Here is a 20,003-nt window from a genome sequence, read left to right as displayed (position 1 = left end):
TTTAAAATGACTGTTTTAGATAATTACAAATAAACTTGTTCATTTTAAAGTAACACTTCAATAAAAATACATACATGGCTATAGAAAAAGAATTGATGATTGTATGCTAGAATGACTAATTGGCATTTTGCTGTATGATAAATATGCATTGTTACACTGCATATGGCTATGAAGAAAGTTTCAACTGATGGAATCGTATCATATGCTAAAGATTTAATATATTAGCAGAAGTGGCAAATATAGTTTGAACATCTCTAATTTAAAAATCTGAAATCTGAACTGGTTCAAAATCTGAAATTTTCTGAGCAACAGTTCTCATAAAGCTTTAGATTTTGGAGCATTTCAAATTTTGTGTGTTTGGGTTAGGAATGCCCTCTGGTAGAGTCTTTGCAAAGATTCTAAAATCTGAAAATCTGAAATTTGAAACATTTCTCAAGTATTTTGAATAGGGAATAATCACCCTGCAATTAAATTTTTCAAAAGAATTAAAAGTATGATTTGGAGCATTAGCATATCTACTTGAAAAATTCAGAAGTACATGATACAATTGCTACTTTGTTACCTGAAAAATGGTTGAATGAAAAGATTGTAGAAATGTTTGAAGGCTTTTTGAGCATTATGTTCAGAACTTTATAGAAATAGAATGAGTAATTTGATATTTTCTCTGTAATATAGTTTACTCTTCCAAAACTTTATTTGAAATGCAGTGGTCTGCATATAGGGGTTATAATCTAGAGACTGTGCTATGTGGGTGGAGATTTTAATTTGCCCTTTCAGGTGGCAAATATGTTCTGAAATAGGATGTATATTTTTTTAGTTCTGTTTTAACTGGGATTTGGGGATTTGTGAGATCTTTGCATTCTATTTTTTAATGGCTGCTCAGGAATTGTCTTTTTATATTGCACAGATATGCATATGTATAGGAAAACAATAGGTGTGATATGACTCCAGGTTCATCATTTCATCTGTGGAAATGATAAGCAATAGGTTGTGAAAATTGAAATGGTATAAATAAATCATAGTTATGTGATAAGTATGAAGTGTTGAGAGTAAACCTTCAGAATAATTTTGGAAAATGTATTTTTCCTATCAGGTACTTGTTTATTTAAAAGCAAAACTGTGAAGTGTGTTTAATTTGTTATGGTTTTTTTTTGTATGACATAAATTATAACAAAATGCAGTGGAGCAATACAACATTAATTAAAAATATTAATTTTCCTAGTGTGACTTAAGCAGTAACATTTAACCAAGAAAATTGGTTTTTATCATTATTTAAACATTAGATATTTTTGTGCATTTTCTTTTAGAGAACCAGAGGACGAAAACGAAGCTTTGTTCCTGAGGAAGAAAAACATGAGGTCGGAATAAGTTAAGCACTTTTTATAATCTGAACTTTGAGGAACGTTCTTGTTTAAAATCATTCTTGGTCCCCTCATATTTTAATTTTTTCCCTTTTGTTCTCCACTGTATGGCAGGAAAGAGTTCCTAGAGAAAGAAGACAAAGGCAGTCTGTGCTACAAAAGAAGCCCAAGGCTGAAGATTTAAGAACTGAATGTGCAACTTGCAGAGGAACTGGTGACAATGAAAATCTTGTCAGGTAAGCGGAATGTTGAGACCTTGTCTACAGGTGACTAAAGTCCCATGTTCATCATTTTTCATCACAGATAAAGTGAAAAATATTACAGTATAGGAAATTCATAAAAATTTAATGAGTACAATACTTCAGAGACAGATTTTAGCCACTTACTAACCTGTCATACATGGTTATACTCTGGATTTAGATGTAAATAATGTTGATAATCTAGATTTTGACACAAGAGAATTAATTTTCTCTTGACAAGAGAAGTTGACAATGCTTTGTACATAAAAGCCAAAAAATAATTTAATCTAACTCCCTTGTACTAAGATTATTATGTTTTATCTCATAAAGCCATAAAGTTACTACTCTGTTAGCATATTATAAAAAGCTGATGATTATTAGCAATGATGGTAAGGCAGATTTTTAATTGGCAAGAGTTTCAGTAACTCTTTATTGCTTACCAAAATGAATGTGTTAAATGCTTCTCTCTTATGAAATAAAGAAAGGTGAAAAGATGGCCTAGATAGATTTTGGTTTTTGTTTTGCATTCTTCTTTGTTTTGTTTTGGTACTTTTTCTTTTTAATCAAACATAATGCCAATCAGGAATCTCAGTAGATGCTGCACAGTGGCTATTCCTAAGGGGTTAGAATGTCTAATGTCAGCTATTTTCCCCTTTGGCTGAAGTGAAGAAATTACTCAAAGTGTTGGGAGAGGTGGGAAAATAGGTGGTTTCACTGGGCACCCAGAAATTGAACATTTCAAAGAGAATAAGATTTTGTTAATAAAACAAATATATTATTATTGTTATGTGATTTTAAATATCTATTTTGAAAATGTCATTTATTTCAGCCATTGATAATATAATTTCTATTTGTGTTAATTCATCAAACAAAAGCATGTAGTTTTAAAATTAGATTTTTTACTCATTAGTTTTTTTAAATCAAATCTTTTATCACTTAAAGAAGATAAGGAGAAAATAAAAATACAATACAAAAAAGAAATACAAAGTGCTTCAACAGCGTTGAGAAAGTTTATAATATTTGCCTAATGTTTTTTGAAATTGTTCATGTAGGTTGAAGTAGTTCCAAGTTCAGGAGATGCACATGAATGCTTCGAATTGCAGTGTAATTTTTTGGAGTGTGTCAAAAGTGAGATCCCAAAATAATCATAATATAATGGCATTTATGAAGCTATAAAAGGAAACAAAAATAACAATCTTTTATCATAAATAAAATTTAATATGGGGAAATTTCATTGGGGTTGGGGGTAACGTTGAGGAGTGTGATTAATGTGAAATAGTAGTTACAAATTTAAAAACCTGGTGATCTTTTTTAATTATTTGAATCTTTATAAATATATACCCTCTTACTAAGGTTTTTTTTTTTTTTTCTTTTTTTTGAGATATTGGAGTTTGAACTTAGGGCTTACACCTTGAGCAACTCCACCAGCCCTTTTGTTGATGGGTTTTTTTGAGATAAGGTCTTGTGAACTGTTTGCATGGGCTGGCTTTGAACCATGATGCTCCTGATCTCTGCCTCCTGAGTAGCTAGGATTATAGGTGTGAACCACCAGTGCCTGGCTCTTACTAAATTTTTTCAGTTGTATTATGATTCGGGAATTTTTGCTATAGGATTTATACATTTTTTCATAACTTTTTTGCATGTGTTTACATAACCTAGGATATGAATATGATTTTTGTTTTGAAAATCATTTTATAGCAAGTTACTTCCAGCACATCATATTTTAGTTGTGTTGAAAAAGTAGGTATTGTCTTTCTTCTAATCTTGATAAGATTTTTGAATAGTATTAAAACTTTCTTCTCTATTTCATTAATTTTTATTATAAAATATCATTTCTAGTTGCATTATTATAATATGCTTGAGTGTGGAATTTTGTGAAAGCCTTCTTGAAGGTAAAAATATTTTTATTATTCTAGAAATGATGGATATACCAAGTCATCTTTCTTGGTTTTGTCTTATTAAGAAGATAACACTATAAATTATCTTTAAAAATTTTAAAGAGACAGTGAAGAGGGAATTAAAATATTTTAATAATATTTTTGAGGTTAAGATAAGCTGGTTATAAAGCAATGGTATAGGATTTCATAAAAATAATCTTATAGTTAATATTTGCCATTTTGCCTTGGATCTCATTTATTTTGGAATTAACCTTACCTATTTAAGAATTCTTCCTCCAAATTCTACTGTGCTTATTTTCTCATGTTTCTTTGAACTGATATCCATAACTTTGTAGAACCTGCTCTTTAGCAATCTTAATTTAAAAACCACACTTCTCTATGTAATTCAGGCTGTCTTGAAAATTTCTTATTTTTCTTGCTTTTTCAGTTACGTGTATATGTTTTTATGTGAATTTACATGTATTTTTTTCATACTAGGAAATTGCATGCAGTTTATCATTAAACTGTGTTTAGGTTCTAACTGTTGTTTTCTGCTTTGCCTATAACTTTTTCTTAGGTGTTTTATAAATAATTTAGTATTTCCATGCCTCAGTTTTTCTCCTGTTGTACGTAGTCAAAATCTTACTTTGTTTAATTAGGTATTTTGTGAAAAATTGTGAAGTGATGGTAAAATCACTTTATAAAATTAAGTATTATTTAGCTACACAAAGGATGCAATATATGTTTATGTTAAAATAGGGTTATGATTGGTAAATATGTTTTTGGTAATAATAAATGCTGATTTTTCAACCTATCAGAAAAAAATATATATCCTGTTTTTGTATACAATTATTTATAGAATGTAAGAGGCAAAAGGAAATTTGAAATTTGTCATTACATGTTCTCTAGAGTGATTAGCTTAGCTATTTCCACTAGATGTGGGAAATGTGAAAATTACCAAGGTTCTACAGAAAATGATGGTTTATAGTATCTTAAAGATTTTTTAATAGTGCATCCATTTTGCCATCTTCTTTTTATGTTTAATTAAAAATTACCTGGAGTTTCCCATTAAAAACATACTCATTGATGGTAATGTGCAATTTAAATGCTAAAGGCCAAATTGAAGGTGTGTTAAATTGAAGAACTTTTTAGGCATTTATCTCTTTTGAGAGAGGTGTTCTTTATTGGACTTGGACTTGTCCACTTAGTGATGCCTTATTTATATTTGTTTCCACATTTAGTGCTCATTAAATGTTTGATAAATGCTTACTAAGTAAACTCCATATAAGTAATGGCTCATTATTCTTTCACTGAATTAACAAACTCTAATCTGAGAGCAAATTGAGTTACTAAATAAGTGTTTGATAGAGGTGTTTGAAAGTCTTAATAGTGAAGGATTTCTCATGTCACTAAAGTATAGTAATTTTTTTGTATGTATGCGTATGAGGTAAGAAAATAGAAACCACAGATTTGAGATTATTTAACTCATTTTTGCAAAAGTAGAAATGAAGTGATTCCTTTCTTTGAATATATTTGATTTTTCAAAAGACATATTTTATACATAAGTAGACTTTTTCTTCTCTGTAAGCTTTTAATTATGCTATCAAATTAAGAATGAGGAAAAAAAAACTTTTAAACCACAATTTTATATTAGCTTAGTAAACTCAATATGGCACATTTTATTATTTAATGAGAGAAGATAGAAAAAAGTTTTGTAAAGCTAATAATCCTATCATCTATGAGTCCTCTTAAATAGTACCTTTAATTTTATTCTGTATTGTAGCCATTATTCAGAAGCATTGAGGATAGGAAATGGTCTAGAAAGCTATTTTACTCTTACAGCTAATTCCATACTATTAATTACTTGCTAGATTCTCCTCCTGTTTGAATACATGGAAAATTATATAGGTATTGAACCATTTTGGTTGCAAAGTTAGTATGTCAATTTAGTCTCTAAGCAATGTGGTTAGAACTTTTATTTATTTCATATTTTAAATATCTGGCTTCTGAATACTTCCTTCCCAACTAAATTTGATTATGTCGTAAATCATTAGGAACAGCAGCAAGAATTCATATACATATATGTAATATTACAATCTTCGATTATTTTGATTTATTTGTTTTTTTTTTAGTTTTAGTTAAATTTTCTAACTAGTTTGAAGGCTTGTGAATTGCCTAATTCATAATGAAAAAGCTTTTCTCCTTGATTTGAATAAACCCATAATAATTCTAAAATTGATTATAATTAAGTTACTATTTTCATAGAATTTCACATCACTAAAAATGGATCACTCGATTACTTTAAAATGAAATCTAGTTTTGCCTCTTATTAAGAACAGTTAGAAGCAACTGAGGCCAATAGGAAAAGGGGACCAGGAACCAGAGAAAAGGTTAGATTAAAAAGAATTAACCTAGAAGGTAACACCCACGCACAGGAAATCAATGTGAGTCAATGCCCTGTATAGCTATCCTTATCTCAACCAGCAAAACCCCTTGTTCCTTCCTATTATTGCTTATACTCTCTCTACAACAAAATTAGAGATAAGGGCAAAATAGTTTCTGCTGGGTATTGAGGGGGGGAGCGGGAGGGGGTGGAGTGGGTGGTAAGGGAGGGGGTGGGGGCAGGGGGGAGAAATAAACCAAGCCTTGTATGCACATATGAATAATAAAAGAAAAATGGAAAAAAAAAAAACAGTTAGGATAGGAATGTTATCTGATTAAGTAATGATGTAAATGTATATAAAATAAAACTAAGCAACAAATCCAGTTTGTTTTTTTTGAGATGGGGTACTGGCTTCATGCTTGTAGGCAGGAACTTTAGTCCCCCTGCCAGCCTTTTTTGGATGGGGTATTTTCGAGATAGGGTCTTGCAGCTATTTGCCAAAGCTTGTTTCAGACCTCTGTCTTCATAGCTAGAATTATAGACATGAGCCACTGATGCCTGTCTAGTTCTTAAAGTGGTTTTTGTCTTCTAAAAATTCCATATGCTTTAAAAATAGACATTTCTTACATAAGGACATTTTTTAGATTAACTTTGTTTCTGTTCTTTACTTAAACTTACTTTTTCCAGGATAGATTTTTCTGTTTTGTTTTGAGACAGAGTCTTAATGTGCAAGGGCAGGCTGGTCATAAACTTGAAATCCTTCTGCCTGAGTTCCCAGGGTGTGTGCCACTCCACCTGGCTTCAGAATAGGTGTTTGTTTTGCTTCATTTTGTATTTCTCTATAATTGATTAATATCATACCATTATTTCTTTAAAGGATTGTTCAAAAGCTTTGATTTTGATTATGGTAACCTTGTCACCTTTACAATCTATGTAATATACCCCTTTATTCAAATTTGGCTGTGTTCTATCTGGTATAGGTTTGACACTGCTTCCTTCTTTGAAATATCTTCAGAATATGGTCATTGTCTTACTCTTCTTTGTTCTTGCCTCATCACTAAGCAAAGACTATAAAATGGTGAGCTGCTTAAACATTTCATAAGAAATTACATTAAAAAATCTTTGACAAGGTATTTAATCTTCCTAATATTCATTTTAGATTTACTATAGAAGATAATAATAAAATAGTATAGCAAGATCCTCTAAAGACATATAGATATTGAATAATTCATAGCCTAAAGAAATTTTCTTCTTAGCTCTTTTTTTCATTTATACTTTATTTTTATTATTGCTGTTCTGTGGATACATTGTGACATTAATAAAATTTCTTACAATTTATCATAGTTGAATTCATCCCCCTACATCATTCTCCTTTATCCTACCACTCCCCTGTAACTGGAATAATTTCAGTAGGTCTTCCTTTTCCATTTATATACATGTATACAGAATACTTCTACCATATTCACCCTCCCCCTTTTCTTATTAACTCTTTTAACAAGGTTTATATCAAAAGGGAAGAAAAGTCTGATGTTCTAAATCTGAACTGTTGAATCACCAAAAATTACTGGAAAGTTGAACAAAGGAATATAATTATGAATTCTTTAAAAAAATTTTTTATTGTGTTTACATTTATTCATATGTGCACACATTGTTTGTGCCGCCTCTACATCCTGCCTCCTCCTTTCTCCCCCACCCCCTTCACTTCCAGGTAGAACCTGTTCTGCCCTATCTCCAGTTTTGTGGAAGAGAAAACAAAAGGGATAATAAGAAAGCCATAGCATTTTTGCTACCTTGAGATAAAGATAGCTATACAGAGAGATTCCTAGCATTGCTTTCATGAACATGTGTATTACAACCTGAATTGGTTCATCTCTACCAGACCTCTTCACTACTTCCTGGTCAACTTCCCATAGTGGCCTCTGTCAGTTTAAGATTACTTTTTTTGCTCCTCTACAGTGGGCACCTCAAACACTTTCAGGTTTTAGGTTTCCTTTCCTTTCCCTATTCCTCCTGTAGGCACTCTCCCCTTAGCCTGTGACCCATGTCCAATAACATTACTGCATTTGTTTTAGGTCTAAAGTCCGCATATGAGGGTGAACATACGGGTTTTGGCCTCCTGAGCCTGGCTAACTTCACTTAAATGAAGTTCTCCAGTTCCATGCATTTACTTGCGAATGAAAAAATTTATTTTTCACTGTGGCTGAGTAAAATTCCATTGTGTATAAATACCACATTTTCATAATTCATTTGTTGATAGTGGGGCATCTTGGCTGTTTCCATAATTTGGCTATTGTGAATAGTGCTGCAATAAACATGGATGTGTAGGTGTCTTTGGAATAACTGGAGTTGCATTCCTTTGGGTATATCCCTAGGAGTGGTATTGATGGATCATATGGCAGATCTATGTTTAGTTTTTTAAGCTTCCATATTGTTTTCCAAAGTCGTTGCACTAGCTTACATTCCCACCAGCAGTGTATGAGGGTTTCTTTTCCCTCTCAGCCTTGCCAACATTTGTTGGTGGTGGTGTTATAGACGATGGCTATTCTAACAGGAGTGAGGTGGAAACTTACTGTTGTTTTGATTTGCATTTCCTTTATGGCCAAGGATGGTGAGCATTTTTTCATGTGCCTTTTGGCCATTTGGACTTCTTCCTTTGAAAAAGTTCTGTTTAGTTCAGTTTCCCACTTCTTTATTGGTTCACTGATTTTGGGGAAGTTTAGTTCTTTTAGCTCCCTGTATATTCTGGTTGTCAGTCCTTTGTCTGATGTATAGGCAGCAAATATTTTCTCCCTCTCTGTGGGTGGTCTCTTCAATTTAGAGACCATTTCTTTTGCTGTGCAGAAGCTTTTTAATTTCATGTGGTCCATTTGTCCATCCTTTCTCTTAGTTGCTGGGCTGCTAGAGTTCTACTGAGGAAGTCCTTGCCTATACCTGTTGCTTCCAGAGTATTGCCTGGTCTTTCCTGTATTAACTTCAAGGTTTCGGGTTTGATATTAAGGTCCTTAATCCATTTTGAGTTGGTACTAGTACAGGGTGACAGGCATGGTTCTTATTTTAGTTTTCTGCAGGCAGAAAACCACTTTTCCCAGCAACATTTGTTGAAGAGGCTGTCTTTTCTCCCTTGTATGATTTTGGCACCTTCATCAAAAATAAGTTGGCATAGCTGTATGGATTCATATCTGTGTCCTCTATTCTGTTCCACTGGTCTTCATATCTGCTTTTGTGCCAGTACCATGCTGTTTTTATTACTATGGCTCTGTATTATAGTTTGAACTCAGGTATTGTGATACTTCCAGTATTGCTCTTTTTGCTGCGTATTGCCTTGGCTATTCATGATCTCTTGTGTTTCCAAATGAACTCTAGGGTAGATTTTTCACTCTCTGTGATGAATGTCATTGGGATTTTGATGTTAATTGTGTTGAACATGTAGATTGCTTTTGGTAGTATAACCATTTTTACTATGTTTATTCTGCTAATCCATGAGCACAGGAGATCTTTCCACCTCTTGTAGTCTTCCTTGATCTCATTCTTCAGTGGTTTGTAGGTCTCCTTGTAGAGGTCATTTATATCCTTTGTTAAGTTTATTCTTAGGTATTTCATGTTTGTTTTATGCTATTTTAAGTGGAAATTTTTTCCTATATATTCTCAATTTGTTTATTGTGGGTGTTTAGAAATGCTGCTGATTTTTGTAAGTTGATTTTGTATCCTGCTACATTGCTGAAGCTGTTTATGGTGTCTAGGAGTCTTTGGGTGGAGTTTTTTGGGTCTTTGAGGTATAGGATCATGTCATGTACAAATAGAGATTCTTTGACTATTTCTTTACCCATTTGTATTCCTTTTATTTCTTCCTCTTGCCTTATTGCTCTGGCTAGGATTTCTTGGTCTATTTTGAACTGGACTGGGGAGAGTGGGTATCCTTGTCTTGTTTCTGACTTTAGGGGAAAAGTTTTCAGTTTTTCCCCATTAAGTATGATGTTGGCTATAGGTGTGTCATATATAACCTTTATAATGTTGAGGTACATTCCTTCTATTCCTAGTTTTCTTAGAGCTTTTATCATGAAGTTGTGTTGAATCTTATCAAAGACTTTTTCTGCATCTGTTGAGATGATCAAGCTTATGTTAATGTGCTGTATGACATTTATTGATTTGCGTATGTTGAACTACTCTTGAGATGAAGCCAACTTGGTCATGGTGAATGATCTTTCTGATATGTTTTTGGATTCGGTTTGCCATTACTTTATTGAGGATTTTTGCATCTAAGTTCATTAAGATAATTGCCCTGCAGTTCTTTTTGGAGGTGTCCTTCTCTAGTTTGGGGATGAGTGTAATACTGGTTTCATAGAATGGGTTAGGAACTGCTCTTTGCCTTTTACTTCGTGGAAAAGTTTAAAGAATGTTGGTATTAGGGATTTGTCAATCTTGTTTATTTTTTCAAAGAACTAGCTTTTTGTTTTGTTGATTCTTTGTATAGATTTTTTGGTCTCTAGTTCATTAATTTCAACACTTTTATTATTTCTCTCCTGTTTGTTTTGGGTTTTGCTTGTTCTTATTTTTCTAGGAGCATTGGGTTCTTATTTTTCAAATAAACATTGGGTTGTTTATTGGAGCTCTCTCTGTTCTTTTAATATATGCACTCATGGCTATAAACATTCTTCTTAGGACTGCCTGTACTGTGTCCCATAGGTTCTGGTAGGTCATGTTTTCATTTTTATTAACTTCCAGGAGCCTTTGAATTTCATCTTTTATTTCATTTATGACCCACTGATCATTGAGCAATATGTTATTCAGCTTCCAATTGTTGACGTATTTTCTGCTAGTGTTTTTGTTGTTGAGTTCTAGTTTTAATGCATTGTGATCAGATGGAATGCATGGGATTATATTTGCTGAGACTTGTTTTGTGACCTAAGTTATAATCAAGTTTGGAGAAGGTTCTGTGGACTGCTGAGAAGAATGTATATTGTGTGGATGTTGGAAGAAAAATTCTGTAGATACCTGTTAGGTCCATTTGATCTATGGTGTGGTTTAATTCTAGACGTTCTTTATTGATTTTTTGTTTGGGTGACTTATCTGTTAGTGATAGAGGGGCATTAAAGTCTTCCACTACCACTCTGTTGGAGTCTATATGTGCTTTTAAGTCCTTTAGAGTAGGTTTGATGACATTGTGTGCACTGACATTGGGTGCATATAGGTGGATAATTATTATTTCCTTTTGGTTTATTTACCCTTTTATTAGTATGAAGTGTCTTTCTTTATCTCATTTGGTCAATGTAAGTTTGAAATCTTCTTTGTCTGATATAAATATTGATTCTCCTGCCTGTTTTTTGAGGGCAGTCGGGTTAGTAAATCTTCTTCCAGCCTTTTACCCAAGCTAGTGTTTGTTTCTTTCAATGAGAAGGGTCTCTTGTAAACAATAGATTGTTGGATCTTCCTTTTTAATCCAGTTTGCCAAAAGGTGTCTTTTGATGGGGGAGTTAAGTCCATTGACCATTCAGTGTTAATATTGACAGGGGTGTGGTGTGTCCTGCCATTTTTTTGTTTTTGTTGTTTACAGATTTGATTATATGCAGCTGAATCAATGCTACTCTCTGCTTACTTGTCTTTTCTTCTGTAGTTTGATACTTCTTGTTCTGTTGTTGCTTTGTTTGCTTTCATCTTCTGTGTGCAGGATTCCTTGGAGAATCTTCTGTTGTGGTGGCTTAATGGTCACGTATTGTTTTAGTTTCTATTTATCGTGGAACATTTTTATTGCTCTGTCAATTTAGAGTGATAGTTTTTCTAGGTAGAGTAACCTAGGGCTTAAATTATTTTCATTCAGTGCCCGAAATACCTCACTCCTTTTTGCTTTTAAGCTTTCTGTTGAGAAATCTGCTGTGATTTTGATTGGTTTACCTTTATATGTTTTTTCTCTCTCTTATAGCCTTCAGTATTCTTTCTGTGTTCTCTCTGCTTGTTTTTTTAAAGATAATATGCCATGGGGAGTTTCTGTTTTGGTCAAGTCTGTTTGGTGTCCTGGAGGCTTCTTATATCTGAATAGACAAAACTTTCTTGAGATTTGGGAAATTTTCTGTTATTATTTTATTAAATATATTATGAATCCCTTTTGCGTTTACCTCTTTTCCTTCTTCAGTGCCCATGATTCTCAGATTTGGTCTTTTAATGGAGTTGCTGAGTTCTTGCATATTCCTTTGTTTGACTAAGATTTCTTCTGTTTTTTCTTTAATTTCTATTTTATCTTTGAGTTCTGAGATTCTGTCTTCCACTTGTTCTAGTCTGCTACAGTGGCCTTCCACTGTGCTTTTTGTTTCTGTTTGATTCTTTTTTTTGAGGTTTTCCATATCTTTGGGCAACTCCTCTTTTATGTTTTTTGTTGTCATCTTTAATTCATTTATCTCACTTTTTATAGTGTCCTGTGTTTCACCTTGGTGTTTGTTGAAGTCGTCTCTGAGTTCATTTAATTGTTTCTGTGTCTTCTCATGTTCTTTATTTTTGGTGTCTTGAAATTTCTTGAGTGTACCTTACAGTTTTTGGATAACCATGTGTAGTATCTTCTTCATGAATTTCACAGTGACTTCTTGTAAGGTTTCTTCTTTGAGGGTGTTTTTGTGGGAATTGCTGGACTCCTTCGTGACATTTTTCATTGTTTGGGGTCAGGAACCAGGTATTTCTTTTCTTCATTTCCCACTGAATCCTGGGTTGAATTATTTTTCTTGAGCAGAGTGATTTCCATCCCTTCTTCCCATTATTCCACTTGGTGCTGTGCAACTATGTTTTTGATAGGCTAGTTGGTGGTTTTAGTTGCCTGTTTTCTTTTCTTTGGTTTAATTTTTGTGTTGACAGGGTCTTGGTAGTTAGCTAGTTTGGGGTGCTATTTCTGTCCCTGGCCTGTTCGTTCTGCCAATTAACATGGGAGCAAGTTTGGCACCAGCGCTGGTGGGTAGAAATGGGGCCAACTTTTCTCCGTGCAGCACGGTGTCGCAAGGCTTTCCACAGGCTGAGGGTTCAGGATGTCACAGAGTTTGATTCTAATTGATGCTTTAATTGGAGGAAATTAAAAAAAGAGAGAGAAACGGCAAGGAAGGGGAAGTGTTTTCCCTGGGGCCAGACCTGCATTGTTGGTTGTGCAGCTGTTCGGAGTAATTAAAGGCTGATTTAAGGGTCTGTCTTTGTGAATTTTTTTCCTCACCTAATGTGATGGCAGTTATTATTTTGGCTAGAAACAGTCATAATTACCCTAGTGCAGCTCGCTCCAATTTATCAAGGAGGTTCCTGGAATCACGGAGCTTAGGCTTTCTTCTTCTTTACCCTAGCCACGATCTTGGATCTCTCTTACGACCTCTTTGGGACTTTTGGTTTGTAATCATTAATATGTATGTTTATTTTTTAAATAACTTTTTCATTGCTTTAAAGCATATTCTGATCTATTTACTAAATAATAGCACTATATAGTACTTAAATAAAATAAAAACTCAATAAATTAGAAATATTTCTTTCTATACTTTTTGGAGTGTTTAAAATCATTGTGTCCCTAATTTGAGAAAATCTTCATAGATTTCTATCTTGTTTAGGTGAATAGTTTTTCTTTAAAGTTTTAACTTTTTTAATTTATTTATTTGTTTTCCTCGACTGGGAGTCTAATTTTATTTAAATTTTAATATGTTAGCTTTTACAAAGTTTATAAAGATAAAATGGTATTGCCCGTAGACTGAGTTTATTTTTCAAGGTAGAGTAATAAGTACTTGTCAGACTATTAATAATCTCTTCTTTAATCCCTATTTCTAATGATTTAGCATATGGAAGATGCTTAATACCTGTTTATTGCGCTAATGGGTGAACACAAATGTTTAGTGCAACTGACACCTGGAACAGAGCTCAGAGGATGGAGCTGGGACATTAGTCTTGTTTGCAATGTACTTTTACTAGCTGAGCTCATGTGGTCTGTATGGCACATGAACATGGTTGAAAATTAGATACAGAGAAATAGCACAGAGGCCTGACCAGTCTACATGTTAACCCATAGACCAGGGATAAAAGCTTGCATTCTACCACTCATTCTAGACAGATATGCTATCAAGTGATATATGGAATGGGTTAAACTGCAAAAGAAAGATCTTGTTACATGCTTTAAAGTTGTAAGTTCCACCTGCTACTGAAGCTTTAATAGTAATTGTTCAGCATTAAATAATACTGGTAAGATAACTCACAATCAGTATATGGACTACATCCATAGTTAAGCTTAAAGCATGATAAAAGTAAGTAAATTCTATCTAGGAGGAAATGATAATGCAGCTGAAACTGAATATTCAAACACTTTATAAAACTGTGAGATAAAAAGTTAATATTCATCTTTAGTTTAAACATAGTCTAAAAATTAAAACTTAGACACCCATGAAACATATTTGTGTCTATGACAGAGCAGTTCTTTCTATGTATAGTTTTGTATTTTTTTTTATAATTTTTTTTCTTTAAAGTTTTAAAAAAGAGAAATTACCTTATGTGGTATCCTTTAGTTTAGAAGTGCTTATTTAATAAAATAGCTTTTGAAAACCTGTCCATTTAATTATATTAACTTAAAAACCTATATTTTTTTATTTCAATCAGCTTAAAAGCAAAAGTAAAACTTTGTAAGAATACTAATAATACCTAATATATGAATAGTTCCAGGATGTAGTACTGCAATGTTCAGAGTGATCATCCTGAGCCAGAATTAGGAAAAATATTTTCCTTCCTTTTTAAATTGAACATGAGTAGGAAAAAATGAACAAGTATTATATTTGAATTTTTATAATACATCCTCCTTGCTGATATTCTTTTAAGTAGATACTTTGATGAAATATAATCTTAACTAATATAGATCTATAAAAGAAAAAATTTAAGTGGAATAAAAAGCCTTAACTGAACCTTTATAGTTATTATTATATATGTTTTGTTTTATAGTTTTTAAATCCAGATGATGGAAACTAAATAAAAAAAGTTTCATTTCCCCAAAGTTGTAAATTCTGAAATAATAATGAAATGATGAAATAATTATAAATAGTTTCATGGAAATGTTGTTTCCTTTTATTAATACTTATGAATGATTTCATCATAAGTTCCCTCATTTTTAGTTTCAGGGCAATATATTTACCTATTGGCTGAAACTAAAAATACATAGATTCAGAATTCCTATTCTTAAACCATTGCAAAGAGTAAACAGTTCAGTAGTTGTTTGATTTTTGTTTATGTGCGTGTGTGTGTGTATGTGCATATGTGTGGTAAGATGCATAGAATGAAATGCCTAAATAGTAAGGGAATAAGTTGGGAAAGTTTTACAAAAGAATGCACTCTCATAATCCCCATTCCTATTATGGTATAGAATATTTTCATTGCTTAAAAAATCTGAAAGGCAACATCTTTTCTGTTTTTTTTCTTCCCCACTATAGATAAGTTGTGTATCTTACTTTGTTTCATATATATGGAAATTTTAATCTTTGTTTGATTTTAGGCATTTCAGTGGATGTGTAGGAGAATTTTCTGTGTTTTCATTTAACCGTATCCTGGTCAGTAATGATGATTAGCACCTTTCTTCTGTGTTCATGGGCATGGGTATATCTTCTTTTGTGAACTCATCCTTTTGCAGGATTTTTTAATAGATTCTTCATGTAAGTCCTTTTTTCAAATACAGGTTGAGTATCCCTTATTCAAAATGCTTGAAATCAGATGTACTTCAGAGTTTGGATTTTTTTTGGTTCTGGAGTATTTTGGGTTTCAGATTTTTGGTTTAAGGAAGCTCAACCGATGTATACCTTGCAAATATATTCTCTTTTATTTGTAGCTTGCCTATTCATTTTCTTAGTGGTGCCATTTGAAGAGCAGGAGTTGCTAATTTTGCAGAAGTCCAACTATTTTTTTATAGTTATTATTTCCTTTTCAGTCTAATTATTCTTTGCTTAGCTCCAAGTCATGAAGATTATCTTCTTTGTTTTCATCTAATAACTTTGTAGTTTCAGCTTTTATATTGCAATATGTAAGCTATCTTAAATTAATTTTGCATATGGTCTTAAGTAGAGTTATAAGTTTGATTATTATGGGTCCAATGCCATTTATTGAAAATACTTGTTTTGCACATTAAGTTGCTTTGGTGACATTGTTAAGAATCAGTTGACTTTTTCAATGTGGGTCTATTATTTGACTGTATATTCTATTCTATTGTGCTGTTTTTCTTTTTACCATGTTAATATCAAGTGTCTTGATCACTGAGACCTTATAGTGAGTTATTTTCTTATTCCATTTCCTATGCATTTTCATATAAATTTTAGAAACAACCTATTTTTATTGAGAGACGAGAGAGAGAGAGAACAGAATATAACTTCAGAAGCACAGGAAAGAACACCAACAAAAACTAGATAAATTGTATTTTATTCAAAATTAAGAACTTTTCTGTAGCAAATAATTTTTTTTTGTATCAAATACACTATCAACAGAATAACAAGGCAGCCCACAGAATGGAAGAAAATATTTTCCATTTATAAGTTCAAAGTTGTTTGCAGTTGCTGTGGAAGACAATATTTAATTCCTCACAAAAGTAAAAGTTTGAGTTGGGGGGTCTGTCTCAAGTAGTAGAGTACCTGCCTAGCCCTCTCCCTCTCCCCTCCCCTGCAACTATCCTTTCTTGGGTGAATGGATGTCCAAAAAAAGCAGCATGCAATGAAATATTATTCAGCCTTAAAAAGTAATGAAATTCAAAAACATGTTATAAAAACGAACACTGGAGACAGTTTGAAAATTGACATTTATATTAAGCCAGTCACAGAATGGTGAATATTGTATGATTCTATGTATATGAGGTAACTAAAACAGATTAATGAGCATAGAAAGTAAAGTGTAATTGCCAGGGTTGAGAGGCATTGGGAGTTGGTATTTAATAGCTACAAAATGTTAGGTGGGGAAGGTGAAAAAGTTCTGGAGATGGGTGGTATTGATGGCTGTGCAATATTGTTAATTTATGCTTAGTACCATGCAGCTGAGTGCTATATTTTGTTATATAAACATAACATGTTTTATCACAATACATAAATATATATATATATATTATTATTATTTTTTTTTTTAATGGGACACACATGAAAAATCCTTTCTGATGCATAAATATTTTGTTACACAGGGTACAAAAATACTTTTCACGTTCTGTTTGGTTTGGATGTTGGAGAAAAACCAACAGTAGCAGGGTGGGGTGCACTGTGGAGAGGTCAGCAAGATGGGCAGAGGACAGGGATTTGAAGTGAAAAGGCAAACATTGTATTGTGTGCATCTGCTGGGTGATAGTGGATGAGCCTGGAAGCGTGTGTGTGTTAATCACAATATTTTTAAAAGTCAAAATGTATATTGAAACTATGGGATTATGGTAGAGTTTGTGTTGAATGCATGGGTGAGTTCAGGGAGGCACTCAGATCTTCAAGTATTAAGTCTTCCAATCCACAAACTTGGTGTATCTCTCCATTTGTTCAAATATTAAGATACTCTTTTTTTTTTCCATTGATGTTTTTGTAGTTTTCAATGTAGAATTTTTACATATCTTTTATTACATCTAATTGTTTAACTTTTACAGCTATTTTTAATTTTTTAAAAATTTTCTTACTGTTCACAGTAGAGGTCAGAGCTGTCATGTGATTAATTAGGTAAGAGGCCAAACAACAAAAATTGCTGACATCCTGCATGTCACAAGCCCCTTGCTCCTTGCTTTGAACACTCTGGGTAAGGGTCAGGTATATCTGTGTAGACAGGTACCAGAGGAAGGATTTAGTCTCCTTGCTGACAGAGCCACAAACAAAAGTTTCCTGTTGTTTTATGGACCCAGGTACTACTAGAAGACAAGAGGACAGAGCTAGGAAGTTGAAAACTCCTAAGTCAGAGTTCAGAAAACAAAATGTCTTAAGTATCCTTAGTAAGAAGGACTTGGCACAGAGGCTTGAGCAGTGTTTCAGTTGAGCTCCCCCTATCCCTCTTCTCCACCCTTTCCCACAGAAGACTCAAAATTGAACCAACCTTGCAATCCTGGGATAAACCCCTTCTGGTCACAATGTTTGGCTCTTTTTTAAAGTAAATTTTTGGATTGTCTTTTCTAATGTTTTGATAAGGGGTTTTCATCTCTGTTGAGGAAAGTCTTATGCTGTTAATTCTTTTTCTTGTAATGTATTTAATAGGACTTGTTTATTATGTAATACTAGCTTTCGGAAGGAGTTGCAGAGTGTCTCCCTTTTCTGAGTTTGTTTTTAAAGCATTGACTTAAAATATTATTTCTATATATTTTTGCTTAGATTTTGATAGACTTCTCCAATGAAAACATCTAGACCTGGGATTTTTATGGAAAATTTAAAATAATTAACTCAATTTCTTAGAAAAATTATACCTTTCAAAAGAAAACTATTGAGTTTTTTCTCCTTCATCTTACATCAGTTTTGGTAAGTTTTTGGTTTTGGAGGAAGTTCTTCCTTTGATCCAAGTTGTCAGCTACTCCTTTGCTATATGTCAGCAACATTGTCTTTACCTTAGTCATGCTCCTCTCTTGTGTATATCCTACAACTATTTGCTTAAGATTTTTCTGCTTCCTGCAACATTTTGGAGCATGTTTTCTTCTTTCTTGTAAGACTTTGTCACTTTACTTCTTTCAAGTACCTTTCCTTATCTGTGTTGCCCATATAGGTCTTCTTGCTTTGATTGCATTTGGAACCCTCATAGATCCCACATCATCTTGTCATCCATATATTCATAAATTGTGTCGGTATTGTCTGTGAATCAGTTTTACTCTTTTCTACTATCTAACAGCAGGGTCTGGGTCTTTATTCCTGATAGCTGTGTAGTTCTGCATAGCACATGTAGTCAACTCAAAATAAATGCTTGTTAAATTATGTTACTGATGAATTGCTATACCTGTACATATTTACAATGCTATACAATTGAAATCCTTTATAATCTCTTCAAATTTAGTATTTTAGTAACTTACTGTTTTTTTACTTTTAGAAACTTAAAAACTCAAAATTAGGAACAGACTTTAAGATAGTATATACTTATTATAAGCAAAAAAGTGGCAACAAGTAAGAAGATTTCTGTTTTTATTTTAGGAGAGGACCTTACAACTGAAGTCTAACAAACCAGCTCTTATATTCAGATAGTATGTGATACTCCAAGTTCCTACTACCTGTGTTTGTTTATTTGATCACAAGCTCCTGTGTGAAAACTTTCAGGTTACTCTGTAACCTGAATTATATAGAATGTGATTACTTTTCTTAATTAAGCATCTTAGAATGGAAGCCAGTTTTATATTGCTTTGTCTCTCATTTAGCTAGGGTAGTAGAAAACAAATTCAACACAATTGCTTTGCTTCCTTTTACAAATATGAAATTGTTTAGTTTAAAGAACTCCATTTAAATCTGATTTTCATCCCATAAAGTTCCACTCATTTGAACTGTGGAGCTTAATGACTTTTAGTAAATTTATGGTGTTGTTCAGCTATTCCTCCCATCTAGTTTTAGAGTATTCCTACCACTTTACACAGTGCTGTACCTGTTTATAGTTTTAGCCCTTTCTCCAGTTCTGATAGTCACTGCAGACATTCCTTTATCATCTGATTTTTCACAGCCTATTCCTTTCCTGACCCACTTTTTTATTCTGAGTGGTCATATGGTGTGGTTGCCTTCTATTTATAATGTAGACATGCTTCTGATTATGTATGAATTAGATTTTTTTCCAAAAATTCTTTTATGCTATAAGTTGTTTTCTAATAAAATGCTAAAGGGACTCTTTTATATAATGTGAAAAAAGTTTTCCCATTTTATTCCTTCTTCAACTCAATATTTTTAATAATAGATATTTAAAAAGGGAGCCTAGCATTTACTGAATTTCAAACTATCTGTATTTTAGGAAGCAATATTGTATAATTAATGATTAGGTTTGAGGAGTTATACCACTCAGCTGGATTTGAAACCTGGGTTTGTTACTTGTGAACTCTGTCTTTTACTTAGGCTGTATGGAAGATTAAATGAGATGATACAAGTAAAGGATTTGGTACATTGGTTAGTAAATTGTAAATGTTCTACATATGCAGACAAGAATAGCTCTAATAAAGAACTTTCATGATGTCTAAGATGTATCAAGCAGCTTATATGCT

At 32.7% G+C, this 20,003-nt stretch overlaps 1 protein-coding gene across 22 annotated transcripts in view; it reads left to right on the top strand.

Moving 5' to 3' along the window:
• Nucleotides 1-20,003, top strand: part of Phf14 (PHD finger protein 14) — a 229,686-nt gene that overhangs the window by 80,323 nt on the left and 129,360 nt on the right. For 21 of the 22 annotated variants that reach the window (XR_012445135.1, XM_074064662.1, XM_074064665.1 and 18 more), the window contains exons 15-16: nucleotides 1,308-1,358; nucleotides 1,476-1,597. Coding sequence is in view for 21 of the 22 variants with exons in the window: in XM_074064662.1 (XP_073920763.1) it covers nucleotides 1,308-1,358; nucleotides 1,476-1,597 (173 nt within the window). In the remaining variant the exon portion in view is untranslated. Of the gene's footprint in view, nucleotides 1-1,307; nucleotides 1,359-1,475; nucleotides 1,598-18,153; nucleotides 18,176-20,003 lie in introns of those variants that run through there. The other variant, XM_020180328.2, reaches the window with a different exon arrangement.

Source organism: Castor canadensis, chromosome 2, assembly GCF_047511655.1.
Source record: "Castor canadensis chromosome 2, mCasCan1.hap1v2, whole genome shotgun sequence".
NCBI classification, from domain to species: Eukaryota; Metazoa; Chordata; class Mammalia; order Rodentia; family Castoridae; genus Castor; species Castor canadensis.
This window is presented reverse-complemented; position numbering and strand designations above follow the sequence as displayed.